The sequence below is a fragment of the Choloepus didactylus genome, chromosome 13 (assembly GCF_015220235.1).
Source record: "Choloepus didactylus isolate mChoDid1 chromosome 13, mChoDid1.pri, whole genome shotgun sequence".
Taxonomy (NCBI): Eukaryota; Metazoa; Chordata; class Mammalia; order Pilosa; family Megalonychidae; genus Choloepus; species Choloepus didactylus.
The window spans coordinates 91584045-91602368 of NC_051319.1; the positions used below are offsets into that span (position 1 = coordinate 91584045).

The 18324-nt window shown below is 39.4% G+C and overlaps 1 protein-coding gene across 2 annotated transcripts in view; it reads left to right on the forward strand.

The window, feature by feature from the left end:
• STK32A (serine/threonine kinase 32A) overlaps positions 1–18324 on the forward strand; it is a 163814-nt gene that overhangs the window by 112576 nt on the left and 32914 nt on the right. For both annotated transcript variants that reach the window (XM_037801990.1, XM_037801991.1), the window contains exons 6-7: positions 1127–1164; positions 12190–12279. In XM_037801990.1, the coding sequence (XP_037657918.1) occupies positions 1127–1164; positions 12190–12279 (128 nt within the window). The remainder of the gene's footprint in view (positions 1–1126; positions 1165–12189; positions 12280–18324) is intronic.

The window sequence follows — 18324 nt, forward strand, 5'->3', positions numbered from 1 at the left end:
AGATACAGATGATCACTCTTTAAATCCAGAATTAATTTTAACAACTTACATTAAATGAGAAGATATTCATAGTTCATGAGCTAATCTATGCACCTGCCTGGTGGGTAGCATGTACTTGGTGCTGTTTGTAGATAAGGAACCTGTTAACTCATTAATATTTTGAAGAAAAGAAGAACCTGACAGTCTTAGTTTGTCAAAGACTGAGGTCACTTTATTCTAGGGGCATAAAAGCCATTTTACTTGACTGAAAATGTGTTCCTGAAATCTATTTCAGAATTTCTTCCCTAATGGCTTCTGTGAATTTAGGTTGAAGAGCTTTAATGATACATTAGGGGAGGAAGGGCAGTGAAAATCTGGGAGTAGAGAACTGAGGGATGTTATAAAACTAAAATGCTGTTCTCTGATTGAGGAATACTGCTTCTGATAACATGCGTTTCAAAAGGTCTTTGAAAACTCCACAGGCCATTCCTCTAAGCATTTACCAAACTACTCCCTTTGTTGGAAGAGGGTGTGATTTGTTCCCTTCTATGGATTTAAATATCACAGCATGGAAGACAGGCCCAAATCCTTTAATTCACTGCCCCAGAAATAATATTTATTAAATGGCTAAAGGTATTGTAGCATGATTTTTAAAAAGTTCTAATCTGTGGAAGTTTAAAATGTAATCACAATATTGTGTTTTTCCCATAATATATGGTCTTTAAGTTTACTTCAGAGTTACACAGATGAAAATGATGATTAGTACTACTGTTTTACGACAATTTAAATGCCCTCCTATGATCCTATTGGACCAAAACTTATATGGTTAGATTTTTATATTAAAATTAGAAGTCTGAGTTCTCAGATGAGAGAGAACTGGGTTTAGAGCCAGTTCTCCTGCTTACTGGCTTTGTGACCTTAGGCTAAGTTACTTAACCCCTGCAAGTCTCAGTTTTCTGATCTGCGAACTGGGTAACTGTCTCATCCATTCACTGTGAAAACTAAATGAGACTGTGAGTGATGAGGGACTAGGACATTGCTTCAACCCTAGTTAGCAATGCCTGAACATTTTTGCTTTTACATTTTATTTCTGTTTATTTGCTTGTTTTGTTATGAACATTTTTCTCTTTCCTTTTTACTCCCCTAGGGATATGAAGCCTGACAACATTTTACTTGATGAACATGGTAAGTTGATGATTTGCTTGCAGTCAACTACATAACATGCATGTAGAACATGTTGATAACCCCAGCAAAGGAGTATTACACCTGGAAAAGGGTATCTTGCTTGACTCATTTGAATTATGTACACAAATCATATTTTCCGGGTGAGCAGGGACAATGTGGGGGAGCTTTATGATTTAGAACAGTGGCGGGAATACCAATGCACCCTTAAGTAACAGTGGATTTACATGATGAGAAAATTATTCTCTTTTCAATTTTCTTTCAATCCTTCTGATTTCTTCAAGGAAACCGTAACAGTTACCTGTTGCAAGTTTGCCTTTAATATCTTTTAACATTTTTTCATAAAGACAGACCTCAAGCTTAGCACTTTGGCAGGCACTGTATCTACCTAGGAATTAGTGATATTATTTTGTTCTCACTGCATCTACTTTTATGCTCTCCTTCTTATGAGGGCAAGTTGGTTTTATATTTGTGGAAGAGATAAGTTTCTGTTCAAAAATTTTTCATTTAAAAAGTGTCAGTCCATTTAAAGAAAAATATCAACTAGACAACAGTGTATGTGGCAACCAGACTTTAGGTGATACAGGGATATGGCAATAGTCATGAAGGTAATAAGTGCCTGAAGTTCAAGAAACACTGATCGAAGATATCCTGCAGAATAAGCTTTTGCCAGCAATGATTAAAATGTATATGATCTCTTCCTAATGCTTATTTTAATGTGCATTCAATTTATTGGTATATCAGGACAGACCTGCTTGACACGCAGCCTGCATGTTCTAAATGTTACTATGGCAAGAAGATCCTTGTTCTGTACTTAGATGAGGGAATCCTGAATCTTCAAAGGTCCTTGCTCTTTGATTCTCACAAAAGGGATTTGGAAGTGGGACTGAAACTCCAAGTACCATCCTTCGCTCATTATTTATTTACCCAGTTGAGTTTTACACCTGATTTTCCAGATTCCACCTGTGCTCAGAGGGCTAAGAAATGCTTTTGTGTATGCCCTCTAATTTCAAAGCTCAGAGTCATTATTTATTTATGGACTGTCTAAAAAGATTTTTTCCACTTTCTTCTAATGCCTTTTTTTTGCCTTGCCTCCACTCTTCTGACATCTGGGAGCAGATTCAGTGAATCCCAGAAATGTGAACAATGGTGAGACTTAGCATGAAGGTGACTTACACTAAAACACAAGGGCTCCCTACCTTAAATAGAAAGAAGATCTTCTTTCACGCTGGTGCAAATAAACCCTACAGAGCTTCACAGTTGCAGAGAGTCCTCCACAGCCCACAGAGGTTACCTTTCTGCAACTTAGGAAAAGTTGCTCCCTCTGTCTAGCATAGCCTTACGACGGTGCATGGCTGGTCAAGCAGAACCCAGGCTGGGGTTCAACCCCCACTTTTCCCCTCAACCGGGTGCCTTTGTACATGAAACCTGGTGGTCCACCATTTGTAGAGTCTGTGAATGGAGTCATATAGGTCCTTTCAACCAAACCCTGTACAAGATTTACCTTCCATTCAGAGAACAGTGTTTTAATCTTGGCTTTCAGACATGATGACTATGAGGCCATCCTGTTTTCTTTCATTCACTTCTATCTTCCCCTCATTTTCTTGTCATCTTGGTTATTGCAAGTTAGGACAAAAGTCAAAAAATCAATTAATCTACAAATTCAGCCACCTCAGAAACTATCCTTGTGAAAGATCAAAAACTACCCATTACATATTAAAGACTATATTTAATAGGAATATCTTACCAACTCTACACAATACTAGGGATGAATAATTAGCAGCTGATAAGAGCTCTGGGATGTATTATGATAATTCTTTAAAGTTGAGAATAATGATTGTACAACAAGTGAAGATAATGGAAGAAACTGACCATTTATCTTGGGATAGAATATATAGATTAAGTGAAGTTAAGAACCTACTACTTAATAAATCAAGCCCTGTACTTGAGGCCTGATCTTATGAAATTTAGGGTTGTAAATAGAAGGCTGAGCCCTCCTATAATTATGCCTAAGAGGCACCTCCAGGGAACCTCTTTTGTTACTCAGATGTGGCCTCTCTCTCTCTATGCCCAACTTGGCAAATAACCTCCCCCCCCCCAAGAGGGACATGACTCCCAAGGGAATGAATCTCCCTGGCGATCAGGGACATGATTCCTAGGAGTGAGTCTGGTCCTGGCAGCGAGGGATTGAAAATACCTATTTTACCAAAAGGGGGAAAGGTAACAAGCTGAAGTCACAGTGTCTGAGAGATCCCAAATAGAGTTGAGAGGCTATCCTGGAAGTTTCTCTCATGCAGGCTCCAGGTAGACATCCCAAATGGCCATAGTATGTCATGCCCTTTCCAAAAGTAGTTCCCAAATACCTAGGTCCCTACATGGGATTCTTTAAAGATTCAGTCACTCAACCCTTTTTAGGTTCTAAAGAATTGGGGTAGCTGGTGGTGGATACCTGAAACTATCAAACTACAACCCAGAACCCATGAATCTTGAAGACAATTGTATAAAAATGTAGCTTATGAGGGCTGACAATGGGATTGGGAAAGCCATAAGGACCACACTCCACTTTGTCTAGTTTATGGATGGATGAGTAGAAAAATAGGGGAAGGAAACAAACAAACAGACAAAGCTACCCAGTGTTCTTTTTTACTTTAATTGTTCTTTTTCATTTTAATTATAATTCTTGTTATTTTTGTGTGTGTGCTAATGAAGGTGTCAGGGATTGATTTAGGTGATGAATGTACAACTGTGTAATGGTACTGTGAACAATCGAATGTATGATTTGTTTTGTATGACTGCGTGGTATGTGAATATATCTCAATAAAATGAAGATTTAAAAAAAAAAAAAGATTCAGTCACTAAGTTTTATCTTTCAGAAACTTAAATCCACCAGAGTGTTCCTATAGCAGACAAGTCCTAAAACCCAGAGGCAACAGCCTCTTTAAGAACAACAATCAGATGCAGCCCCCTTCCCCATACTGTTGACACCCCCTTTAATATGAACAAGTTGGGGTGATCACGGCCTAAACACCCCTGAAGATGGAGAAAGAGATTAAGTGAGAGGAAGGGATAGCAACAAACATGATAAGATTTAACAAAGGTCTATGAATTAAAAAAAAAAAAAAAATCAATGGCATAATATAGTAGCTAAGAATGTGGATACTAGAGCCAGATTACCTGGGTTCAAAACTCAATTTACCACCCACTAGCTGTGAGAGTTTTGATGCGTTTCCTAAACTTCATTTGTGCCTCAGTTTCATCAAGGATCAAAAGAGGATGACTGACATATTTATAAAGTGATTAATGAAGTGCTCACCACAAAAAAATCACTCAATAAAAATTAAGTATTATTATGATTCCCGTGAGGAAGAAGATGCTTTCTTGCTAGGGAAAGAAGCTTAGACTACTTTACTTGTATCATGTGGCTTTGTCCAAATCAGAACATAAGAGATGTGTGCCAACTCTATATCAGATAGATTCTGTAAAAGCTGGGTGCTTACCTGACTTTCCCAAAGAAATATGATTCCAGAGACAATATACCAAAGATTCAGCTTATCTACTTGTTAGACCTGATGTTTAAACTATTTTGTTTAGCCCTTACTCCTCAGTTAACCACATCTTCAATAGCCCATTCTGATTTTCCTCCTTGTGCACAGGAGGCTATGCCCATTTTTGGGACATTTTATTCTTGGTGAGGCTGGGATTGTTTCTTGGGGGGCATGAGCCATCCTGCCAGTATGCCTGAGGGACAGTCCCTGTTTACACCTGCTACCTGGCATCTTATTAATAATGTGCCTATTCACTCTCAATTTTTTCAGTTTGGACAATAAATTAAAAGAAAACTTCTGCAAATGATACTTATACCCTGAATTCAACTTCAGAAACACTGCAGTTAAAAGAAAAAAATTGGAGAAGGGTGGTCTGTATGAATGGAATGGGGAAAAAAAAAACGAACAGAAAAAAATTGAGAGCCATTCGCTAAACATTATCCTAGAGATCCCTTTCTAGAGAAAAAAATTGTAAGTTATATGGTTTCTGCATATTCAGCTTCTACAAATCTAGACTCTCAGACGTTTCTCAGGGACCACTATTAACCATTCTTAAGTGAATTAGTTCCTGATACCCGCCCACCTCGAGGACTCATAGTATAGAGATGCTCTTGTAAGAATCACCTGAACCACAGATCAATGCCTGCTTTTTGGAGTGCCTGCTGGTGTGACTTTCCACATGGAGCTCATGTTTGAAAGCTCATTTGTCTCCTCTTTCCACCTTTATAGTATTTCTCTCCTGATGGGCCCTCACATGGGCCTCTTGCTTCGGGATTTTAGCAATTGTGAAGGATAATTGCCTTTCTCTTTGACATGACTCTTAACGCTCATCTTTCCAAGTGAGCTTTGTATTATGCCACATTGCCCTTACTTTCATCCAGCACCATTATCCAGGCATCTTCCAAAATGGATGAGGCTGTCTCCAGCTGTTTCAGAGACACAGTAACAGGCAGAATCTTTGTTTTATTCATACTGATTCATTCATGAGAAAAGGTTGATGTTTAAAGCAAGCTAAATCCTTTTAAAAAGTGGAAAATCTTCTCATGGTGTGAATGAATGTTCCTTGTACACCAGAATTTCACTTTTATAAAGAAATTGGAGTTAGAGCACACCTGTTACTCTTCTTTCCAAATGCCTCATTTATTAGGTTAGAGACCAAGACAGCATTAAGACTCAGAGGGCAAAAGAGCCTATTATCAACTGTTCAGATTTATATTTTCATATCCTACCAATTTAAATATCCCAGCCAACTGAATCTATTATTCCATAGTGTCTAAAATTCTGATGTTTTCCAATTTACTCACAGGAAACAAACAGCATTCAGAGGACCAATAATATCTGCCTGACATACTACAGAAAAATAAAAATCATGGCATCATGTTAATTTAGGTTCTCTAGTCACAAAGAACAAAGAAAAGCAAAAACTCAATCTGGGATTCTGAGGAAGGAAGAACCAAACCTGCTACCTTAACAGCTTTGCTCTCCCCCCAAAATGTGCCCCCAAATCAAGTGGGAGGTGTCTTTTTTTTATAATGTAGAATTCTGTACCTTATCCCCAGATTGCCAGACTTAAAGTCTCAGGTGGTGTCTAGGAATAGGCATTTCTAACAAGTATCCCAGAAAATTGTGGGGCACACACTCTGAACACTTGGGCAGGTGGGGGAAAGTTCTGAAAGTAAGCAGCAGTACCACTTGCTTGTTTATGGTGTACTGGGTGCTGTGTGAGAAATACCCTCAGGCTGACACAGGCACAGCGAGAAAGAGTAAAAATAATGTACAAGAACGATGTAGGTAGGTAACCATACCAAGCAGATGGAAGGAAAGTACGGATGGCAACAGAGAATTCAATGACTCAATAATATGAATTCAGATTTTTAATATGATTGTCCTCAGGGACAGAGGTGAAAAGGAAAGGCAATAAGCCTCTTTCAGGGGTGCTAAAGCTGGAAGTTCTGCACCTCATTCCTGAACAACTCCACACTAAGGCAGTGGTTCTCAACGTGGGATGATTTTGCCCTCGTTCCTCCACCAGGAACATTTGCGTATTCTGGAGACCTTTTTGATTGCCATGATTCCATCCAGGAGTGGGGCACTTGCTATTGGCACTAGTGGGTAGAAGTCAAGGTTGCCTTTTTTTTTTTTTTAACAGTGTTATAGATTTATTTGATATTTGAACCTCATCTACAGGTTCAGTCTCACATGTAACAGATTGCTTCATGGTTGTCAGAGAGTGTGCTTAATTTGACATGATGCAGAAAACACAAATGGACAGATAGACATAATCATTAAGACAAGAGATGCTAAAACGTGCCTTAGTGCCTCACATCCTACCATGCACAAGACAGTCCCCCGCAACAAAGAATTATCCGGTCCAAGATGTCACTTGTGCTGAGGTTGAGAAACCCTACTCTAAGTATTCCCTCCAGGCCATGGCCATGGGAGAAGCAGAGAGGTCCCTCACCCCCAAGACAATTCCTGTGTCCCTCCCCTGTGACCAGTACACAGAGCTCATTTTCCCAGCACAGAGGGGAGGCTGGCAGGTAGGTAACCATACCAAGCAGATGGAAGGAAAGTACGGATGGCAACAGCATGCTGAGCCTGAAATTAAGGCTTAAGGCTGGTGCCGTAAGTTCTGAGAAGTTCTGCTTTCATTGTTTAGCTTGAGAACACTAAGTTAGAAATTCCAGTAGAGAAGGTGTTGTTTCAGCTTATTCAGCTATTTGGTCTCGGGATATAGCACATAAAGCTTTGGAGAGATTTACAACCCACTAAAGGAGTCCTACAAAGTGCCTAGGACCAAATCCGAGATCCTAATCCTAACCCCACCTTTGCTACTTTTGAGTTCAATTCAACGAACAACTGAGCTTCAGTCTCCTTATCTGTAAAATGTTGTACCACAGATGATTCAGGGGCTACCTCACAGGGCTACGATGAGTTTCAAAGGAGAAACTGTGTGAAAATATTTTGAAAACTACAATTAATCATGCAAATATCAGTAACACTTAAAAGACAGATTCATCACTCTTTCAAACATTCAACAGATTGGAGCGAATACTTACTGTGGTCAGGAAGTCCTTCTAAGCCAGGACCTTCTACTAAGCCAATCTTCCTTGAAAACAGTGGTCGTAACCTTTATCAGGCATCGGAATCACCTGGGGGGCTTGTTAAACCATGGATTGCTGGACCCCACCCCTAGAGTCTCTGATGGAGGTCAGATGTGGGGCCCGTGAATTTGCATTTTTAACAAGTTCCCAGGTGATTTTGATGTTGCTGGTTCATTGACCACACTTTGAGAACCAAGTGGCTCCAAAACGTCCTCTACCTTCTAAATGAGTGTGGACAATCTTAGAACCTAGTAGGCTTAGGAAATGTACTCAGGCTATAGTAGTGGGTCCCATGCCTACTGTCCTGTGGTTGTTTTCTAATGCAAATACCTGGCTCTCCTACTCTGATCCTACTGGATTGGAGTCTCAGGGAAGTGAATCCAGGTGTGTGTGTTTTGCAAAAGACACCAGAGTTTTTGATGTTAACAAATCAACAAATGAACACGTATTTCCAGCCAAATGCTGTATGAAGCCTTCCACAATCATTATTTTGTTTAGTCTTCCCAACAGCCTCATGAGAAGACTACTGTTATTATCCCAGCTTTACAGAGAGTATACGTAACCTTTCCAAGGTAACACAGCTAGTTAATGGTAGAACCTGGACTTGACAACAAGCCAGATTCTCCAGGTTCACCAAATTTGTATCAAGCCTTGTGACCCACAGGTCTTATGCTTTGGGCATGAGAGCCACAGAGAGAAAGAGAGAAAGAAAAGAAATGAGACAACCTCCACTAGGAGAGTGAATGTTATTAAAATCATCTGTTGGTGCCATTCAGGCCCTAAGGATTCCTTCATTTTTAACTGAATGATTTCTATTTTTACTTTATTAAAATGTCATCACCTAACAACAACAAAACACTTTGTGCACAAAATAATACCCTCATGAGGTAGATGGTAAGATTTATCTTTAGCAGCAGGCTGGATGCTATCAGGGAACAGACGATGAACCCTGACATATGGGAAGTATAGACGGCAGGACAATGGGAGAAGAATCAGGTGTTCTCCCCTCCACAGCCACATTGCAGCAAAAACACAGAAGCACGCAAATGGAAATGCCAACACATCCAGCTCCTCTGAAAGCAGGTGGCTTTCATGTCAGCAGCTAACTAAATGGGCTTGTCTGCCTGAGGTTCTGGTACTGCCCTTTTCTTCCTTCTAACTGTCAAGGCAAGGACCCTAAAGTCCTTTGCAGGGGTGCCCCTTGTCCAGGTTAAGTGTTAGACCTGCACAAGGGTTGGAGCCAAGTGGGACCCAAGATATCATCTAGTCTGCTGTGTTAGTTTGCTAGAGCTGCTGTAATGCAACATATCAGAAATGGGTTGGCTTTTATAATGCAGATTTATTAACTTACAAGTTTACAGTTCTGAAGCCATGAGAATGTCCAAATCAAGGCATCATCAGGTGATATCTGGACTCCTCTGTCACATGGGGATGCACACGGCCGGCATGTGCTGGTCCTTCTCCCCCAGGTTTCGTTGCTTCAACTTCTGGATTCTTTGTCTGTCTTAGCTTCAGTGGGGCTTCTTTCTGTGTTTCTCTTCTTTCTTTTATCCTCTTTTATAGGACTCCAGCAAGAGAATTAAGACCCACCCTGGGGCACTCCTCAATTGAAATAGCCTAATCAGAAGGTCCCATCCACAACAGGTCTACACCCACAGAAATCGATTAAAATGACATGATCTTTTCAAACCATCACATCCACCCCTTCCTTTTTTATAAGGGGAAACTGATGCTCAACACAGAAAAGGGATGTAAAGTATACTATGTGTTAGGGGCAGAGTTCAGAGAAGAACCCAGGTCTCCTGGCTCCTAATCTAGTACTCTTACCACAGTCTTTTTATAAATAAAAGCTGATTTTTTTTCTTGCTTTCCCTTGAGAGCATTTCTTTTGTTGTTGTGGGTCTATGGAGACAACCTGAACTACCTAACAAAAAACTACTTGTGAGGAGTTGGGCAAGATGGCGGCATAGAGAGGAGTGGAAGCTAAGTAGTCCCCCTGGAACAACTACAAAAAACCAGAAACAACTAGTAAATAATCCAGAATAACTGCAGGGTGACAAATGAGACCATCCATTCATCATACACCAACCTGAATTGCGAGAAATGCCCGAGAACACAGCATAAAATCTGTAAGTAAAACCTGCGGAACCAGGTTGGGAGACCCCCTCCCCCATAGCCCGAGCTGCGGAGCCACGTGGTGCCACAGAGAAGCTCTCTCCCAGCAAGCGAATACAGCTCAGCTGAGCTCCAACTGGGGTTTTAAGTAGCGAGTGTGAACTGCTCACTACAGGTACGCAGCCCTGAAAAACAGACAGAGGCTTTGGGTGACAACTGACCTGGGAGAGCCAGAGGGTCGCCTTGGACTGGGTCTGAAGGGGACTATCTGTTTCTTTTTTGGCTCAGTGGAGAAAGCCCCAGTCATTTTCAGTTTCCAGGGCTGTGACTCTGGGAAGGGTGGAGACACCACAAGCAGAGAGCGAGACCATTGAAATGCTAATGACCTCCACCTGGGGGGTCTGTCTTCTCTAGGAGGAAAGGGGTGGGGCCCTTTCCATTCAGAACCAGTCCCCAGAGCCTGGGGGAACAAGGCCATACCTCCTCACACCAGTCAAGAATTATAGGCTAACAGGTGTCACCTGCTGGGCAGAAAAGCATAGTGACCCGAGGCATCAAAGGGTTGAGCAATTTTCTAAGACACACCCTCAGGGAAACCAGATACTGAATATTTCTTCCCTCTGGGACCTGAGCCTGTTCTGGTCTGAGAAAACCTGATTTGGATAACCAAGGAAACCATGCCTAGACAACAGAAAATTACAGCCTACACTAAGAAAAACAAAGTTATGGCCCAGTCAAAGGAACAAACGTACACTTCAACTGAGATACAGGAATTTAAACAACTAATGCTAAATCAATTCAAAAAGTTTAGAGAAGATATTGCAAAAGAGATAGAGGCTGTAAAGGAAGAACTGGACATGTATACGGCAGAAATCAAAAGTTCAAAAAACCTACTAGTAGAATCTATGGAAATGAAAGGCACAACACAAGAGATGAAAGACACAATGGAAACATACAACAGCAGATCTCAAGAGGCAGAAGAAAACACTCAGGAACTGGAGAACAAAACACCTGAAAGCCTACACGCAAAGGAGCAGATGGAGAAAAGAATGAAAAAATATGAGCAACGTCTTCGGGAACTCAAGGATGAAACAAAGTACAATAATGTACATATCATTGGTGTTCCAGAAGGAGAAGAGAAGGGAAAGGGGGCAGAAGCAATAATAGAGGAAATAATTAATGAAAATTTCCCATCTCTTATGAAAGACATAAAATTACAGATCCAAGAAGCGCAGCATACTCCAAACAGAAGAGATATGAATAGGCCTACGCCAAGACACTTAATAATCAGATTATCAAATGTCAAAGACAAAGAGAGAATCCTGAAAGCAGCAAGAGAAAAGCAATCCATTACATACAAAGGAAGCTTAATAAGACTATGTGCGGATCTCTCAGCAGAAACCATGGAGGCAAGAAGGAAGTGGTGTGATATATTTAAGATACTGAAAGAGAAAAACCACCAACCAAGAATCCTATATCCAGCAAAGCTGTCCTTCAAATATGAGGGAGAGCTCAGAATATTTTCTGACAAACAGACAATGAGAGACTTTGTGAACAAGACACCTGCCCTACAGGAAATACTAAAGGGAGCACTACAGGGTGATAGAAGACAGGAGTGTGTGGTTTGGAAAAAACTACTTGTGAGAGGCGATGGTTGCATAACTTTGTGAAGAACTAAATGCCACTGAATTGCACACTTTACATGGTTAATGGTTAATTTTATGTTATGTGACTTGTACCTCAATTAAAAAAAAGTACAAATTATATTTCAGTAAAACAATAACAAAAGATCTCTTTCTTGGCAATGAAATAAGTATCTGTATCTACACCAGTGCCAGCTTGGTAGTAACAGTGTTTGTATCTAAAGAAAATTATTTTTTATGAATATGATCCCATAAGAGATGCTTGGAAATTTGACACTTTGAATAGCTCCTGGCTGCCTCCTGCTGGTACACACAGGCCAAACCAACCTAAAATGTTGCAGATAAACTCCCTACTTAGAACCAGAGCATAAGCCTTTAAGCACTTTCTGAGGTTTAACTACAAATTTACAATCAGATACTAACCTTTGCATCTCCAGTTCTTGCTGCTGGAGGGTTTCTGGTTTAAGACCATGTTGACCTTGAGGACAGAATGACTGAGTTTTCTCTGCTTGTACCCAATTACAATTGGCATCCCAGAATCAATAGAGGAAGCTTCCAGTTGTTTCAGTTTGCAGCCTGGTTGAATGGGCCCTAACACTCTGTGTCCTTCTCTCTCACCAGGGCACGTGCACATCACGGACTTCAACATCGCGGCCACACTGCCCAAGGAGAAGCACATCACCACCATGGCTGGCACCAAGCCTTACATGGGTAGGCACGTCCACTTCTGTGGTCACCATTTAATACAGGTCCAATCCTTGGTAGAGATTTGCAGCTAGAGAAAACAAGTCTCTCTCGGATTTTACCTGCAGAGTGTCTGATTTCATGGGTCTGAAGTGAGCCGCAGGATTCTCCATTGTAACCAGCACCCAGAATGATCTCTATCCAGGGAGGCCAATAGATCACATTTTGAATATACTATTTTATGCATTAATGAAGTCAGCTACATCCCCACTTCCTAACAAAGAATATTAATTAATTCAGGAAAGATGTCCTCATTGCCTCCAGGTGCTCAGCACTGCTTCAGGCATCGGTGACCCAGTCGTGAGCAAAACAGAAAAGGTCTCCATGTCATGGAGTATACGTTCTAGTGGGAGAAGACAGAAGATAGAGGCTAACAAAGAAGTAAGAAGAAGTGATAAGTAGGATTGTAATAAGTAAGAAAAGTATTATTATAACCACTACGTGCAACACTGCATTGCACGTATAGGACTGTAAAGTTTACAACGTGCCTTCCCAGTTATGATTTTTGTCTTATTGCCATAACAGTCCCGTAAGTTCTCCTTCTTAAAGATAAGGAAAGTCAGTCTCAGAAGTTAAATGTCTTTCCTATAATCCTTCTTCTAGTGAGATGAGGAACTGAAGATTCAAGTTATTTCAAGGGGAGGCTAAAAGGATAGGGTTAGGTGCCAAAATTATCAGCTAGGACTCACAGTTAAATTGTGGTGGGTTAACAGTCATGAGTTAGCTACAAAGGCCAAGTTTAGTCGTTAGAGCCAACCATCTCTGTTTAGACACCGTTCCAGCAGAACTAACCCTATCTCCCATCCATACCTAGAAACAAAAAGGGAGAACAGTTGCTTTTTTTGGGTGGCATACAGTATCCAGGAAGAGGGACTTCACCTCTCTTCTCCTGCTGTTCTGAAGATAAATGAGTTAGTTCTCAAGAGTATTATCTTTAGGCAAGAAGGGGCACCTAGTGTTGCATTTTTGGTTGGGTGTTTGTTTAGTCACTGGATTTTCTGACTGGTTCCTGCTCTAGCAGAGCCTGCATTGACCATAGAGTGCTGATGAGTTTGGGTGCAAGTCTTGCTAGGGGCTACAGCAGCAGGAGACAGGGGCATGCAGCCGTGCAGGAGGGAGGTTGGCCAGAGAATGTGGTCCAGCTTTTCAAGGGCCTCTCCAATGCCCAGGAGCAGAGCATGGAAGGGAGGGAGTCTCCAGTCAGCGTGGTTTACAGAAGACACGGGCAGTCCCAAAACAGCCCGATGATGACATCAGAATCTCCAGGGGTGGCACACCTCAGTATAGAGTGGTTTAAAGGCTCTCCAGGTAATTCCCACATGCAGCCAGGATTGAGAACCTCTTCTCACAGACCATGAGCTATGTCAGCTAGTAGAAGCAACTGTTAGATCAGCAACCTGGCTCAAGGGCAGAGGCAGAGCATTTGTGTTAGGATGCCTCTGCTGTCCCTCTCCATGCCTTAAAACTTGATAGTACTTTCTAGAAAAAAGGAGAGGGAGGTGTTTGAGTGCCAGATCAGTCCACCATCTCCATACCAAGGCAGCAGAATCCAGCCTGGAGGGGTGGGTGGGGGGAGCTTTGAACCTGATATGAGATTAGTTTTAAACTTCACACAATTGAATTTTAAAGTATCTAAAGTATGTTGTAATAAGCAAAACTGATTAAAATTTATTAGGCAGTCCAACTGAGCTATCAATAAAAGTGCCCTATACCCAGCAAAAACAGGTGTCTAGGCATTGCACAGTTGCTGGCAGAAGACAGAAGAATAAAAACTATTCATGCTTCTACTCTAATTAGTTGAGATGCTTAAAGCAGATAATATCACTGGTCAAACTGGTGGGATTAAGTCAGAGGTGGCCTGACTAGCTGTGGCTAGGTATGAGCAGTCACTAAGCGGCAAAAGATTTGACCTTCAAATCAAGGCCAAGAGCAATGCCACTTTCGTTTAATATTTCATTCTTTTTTCCATGTAATTTAAAGAAAGAGAGAGGGAAGGAGAACACCTACATGCAGGGCCGCCTTTCTTTCTAAAAGAAAGAAATTGTCTGTAGGAAAAATGTGCCTTATTTTGTATGATATTTGAACAGCTGCAAATTTCGTGTCTTCCAATTACCACTGGAGGGAATGAATCTTTTTGTCATATCTAAAATAATGGACACATATAATGCAGTCTATTTTCTGCCTACAATTCATGGTACTCAAATGATAAAAAGGAATATTGGAACCTGCTGGTCCGATGAATTTAGTCTCCAGGTTTCCTGGGTTTCCATATTAAGGGCTATTTTCTTGGAGACAAATCAGAAAATGTGCATCTGGGTTTTCTAGGGCTGGTTTCCATGGTGAGAGGAGGAATGCGAGGCCACCTTTCTTTTCTCTCCCCGGTGATTTTAAATACGATATCTGTATAATTTAATTATTTTCAAAATTGACATTTCTACTCTTTTTACAACATAGAACCAGGAAATTGGCATCTAGGCTAGGCGCTATGTACCTCCCCACCTTCATCCTTATAATTAACAGTTACTAATTTTTATTGAAAGCTTTCTGTGTACCAGACAGTGTGTTAAGTGTTTTACATCATTTACTCATTTATTTTTCTCAACAACCCCATGAGACAAATTACAATTTTCACCATTTTACAGTGAGAAAAATCAAAAGCAAAGTAATTTGCCCAAGATCACATGGCTAATAATTGGCACAGGCTAGATTTACACCAAGCTCTGGCTAACTTCAGAAATCAAACTTCTCCCTTAAAGAGAGACTTTCCTGTCACCAAGATATTTTTGTTTGTGATTTTTAAATGGTAACCAATTTAGGTAGGCCAACCTGTTGGAAATGTTTCTTGATTTATTCCAAAATGAGTTATCTTGACAGTCATAGTTTATCTCTATATTCAGAAGCTGCCCTTGCCATTGATTCTTGGATAGAAGTATTTCTAAGAGGTTTCATGGGTGAAAGTCTACTTTCTTTTTTAAAAAATTTATGTTCCTGATAATTTGGTAAAATTTATTTAAGGTATTCACCAGCACACATTTCATAGTGCTTCTGTAGGGTACCAATTAGGAACTAACCAGAAAGAAAAAAAAAATTATAAAGAAAAACAAGAAAAAACTAGGGTGAAATAATGAATAAAGATGATAGGAATACCTACTAATATGAGATGCTGAGCATATCATACAGCAGTCCCAGGTTCTGGAAATGAGAACCTGAGCAGCCTGCCCCTTCCACTAAGCAAGGAAGCTTCTCCTTTTTATTCATAAATTTCCATCCTAATGCCCCCTCCTGTTCACTGTGTTCCTTCCTTCTTCCTCCTCCTAAGTCTGTGCAAATATAACCCAGATTGCTAAGAATTTAACCAATTAAATCATTATCCTTCTCCAAATTAAAAAATATATGTATGTCTATATATATGTATGTATAATACAAGTTCACTCTAGAAAAAAATATAAAATGCTGATAAACAAAAGGGAAGTTATATTAATCCTCTACCCAAAGATATTTATGGTTTCCTTCCAGACCTTTTTCCTATGCATACACACATATATTTAAGTTGGATCATACTGAATTTCAGTAGCCTAGATTTTCACTTTATAAAATGATAATAACAATTACCACTATCATATCATGAGCATTTATTATGTCCCAGGCAGTTTGTATGTTTTTTACATTCATTATATCATTAAATTTTCAAAACAACCCTATGAAATAGGTTTTGCTATTATCTTGATTTCATAGATAAGAAAAATCAGGCCCAGAGGGAGAGAGAGTGACCTGATCATAATCCCATAGCAAGTAACTGGCAGAGGGAAAAATTAAACCCAAGTCTAAAAACATCTAGAGCCTGGGACATTGATGATGGTGACAATAATGAAGGTTAATGGCTAACTTCTGTTGCACTTTTCATCTGTGTCAGGCAGTAAGTGTGCTGATTACCTCATTTAAACCTAAAGACAATTTTGTGAGACACATACTATCATTATTCCATTTAGAGATGAGGGAACTGAAAAGGTAAGAGCCTTGCCCAAGGTACAGCTAAGGATACAGTCATAAGGGGTCCAGATCCCTAATTCCTAATGCTCTGGGGTGTTAACTCTTTACCTTAAGTCAATCAACACACCTCTGTCAGAATTGAAACTCACTTCTTTCTGACTTCAGAGCCTGAATATTGACAACTTATATCTTATTTATGTTTCCATGCCAGTAAATGTAACTGTCATTTTTAATGGTCACATGCTATACAATTATAGGGCTACATCAAAATTGATTTAACCAGTTCTTTACTGTTGAATATTAGGAATATAAATACATTTGTGAAAAAATCCTCATAGCAAAATTAGGTCCTGCAAATTAATTATTTCTTCATGGTAAATTCCCATTAAAAGGATTCCTGGTCAAAGGGTGTATCTGTGAGTGCATTTCTCTTTCGAAAGTCTTTGTGGATTTCTGTTCACTCATTCTGGAAGTGTCTGGGGATATTCACTTCCCTGCATCCTTACCAGTGCTGAATTTTCAGTGCCTTTAATCTCCCCAAGATAAGTAAAAAGGATGCCTCATTGTGATGTTAAAATTGCATTTCTTTGATTTTTTTCTTTTGTAAAATGTCTGTTCATGTTCTTTGCCCATTTTTCTATTAGGCTGTTATTTTTCCCTATTGAGCTATTTCTTATTGATTATATAAATAAGTATTGCCCTTTATATATTAAAAATATTAAATCCTAGTATATTGTTACGAATATGATTTCCAAGTTTTTCGTTTGCTATTTTTAATGGCATTTTAGCCATAAAGAACTATTAGTCTCTGTAACTTATGGTTTCTGCCTTTGGTGCTATGCTTAGCTAGACCTTCTTACCTCCAGATTTTGTATATTTACCTAATATTTTTATTATTGTTATGGTTTCATTTTTAACTAAATCTAGTAGTAATTTATTTTCGACTGAAGATATGTGGTAAGGATCTGACTTTACTTTTTGTTAGATTATTAAATAATTGTTCTGAGACCATGTATTGAATAACATCCTTTCCATGCTGATTTGAAATACTGTATATTCATCATAAACTAAATGTCTGTATGTATTAGCATGCATATTCTGGTGCTTTCAAATCTTACTTATTGTAGCTTTATAATAAGTGGATATGCAAGTCTCTCTCCTTACTCTTTTTCCAAAATAGCCTTCATTATTCACACTATTTTTCTTGTAGGTGAATTTTAGAATCATTTTTATATAGTCCCCTGACTTATTTCAACTGCATTAAATTTATAGACTAGTTTTGGGACCCTTTCTTTATAAGTCTTCACCCAAATCTACTGCCTATTTTTTTTAAAATCTGAAAGCCAGATAGTCAATATCAAAAGATGGTTAAGCTCATTGGTGATCAGGGGAATACCAATTAAATCCACAATGAAACACTACTACACACTCACCAGGCTGGCAAAAATCAAAAGGTCCATTAATAACCAAGTACAGATAAGGATGTTGAACAAAAGGAACTTTGATACCCTGCTGATCATAGAAAACATTAGTCTAATTACTTTGATAAATAGTTTGGAATTATCTAGTGTCTAAAAAGATGCCCATCTCCATCACCAGCAGTTCCACTCCCAGGAAAATACCCTAAAGCCTTATAGAAATCTTACATGTACAAGGAAGTTCACCGGAGCAGTTTTCACAATAGTTCCACATTGAAAACAACCCAAATGGCCATTACCAATAGGACAGGTAAATAAATAACAGTATATTCTTATGGCATTGAATGTGAACAAAGCATAACCACATACACAAACTTGGATAAATCTTGCAAATGTAACATTGAACAAGAAAAGCAAGACACCAAAGTATACAGGGATTAGGATTTAATACACATATTAAATAAACTAAAATGAGCAAAACTAAACGATTATTTAGAAATGCATTTATAGATGGTAAATCTATGTAGAAAAGCATGATAAGTATTAACATAAAATTCAAGACAGTTCTAGAAGTGAAGAAGAGGTTGTAATCAGTACAGGACAC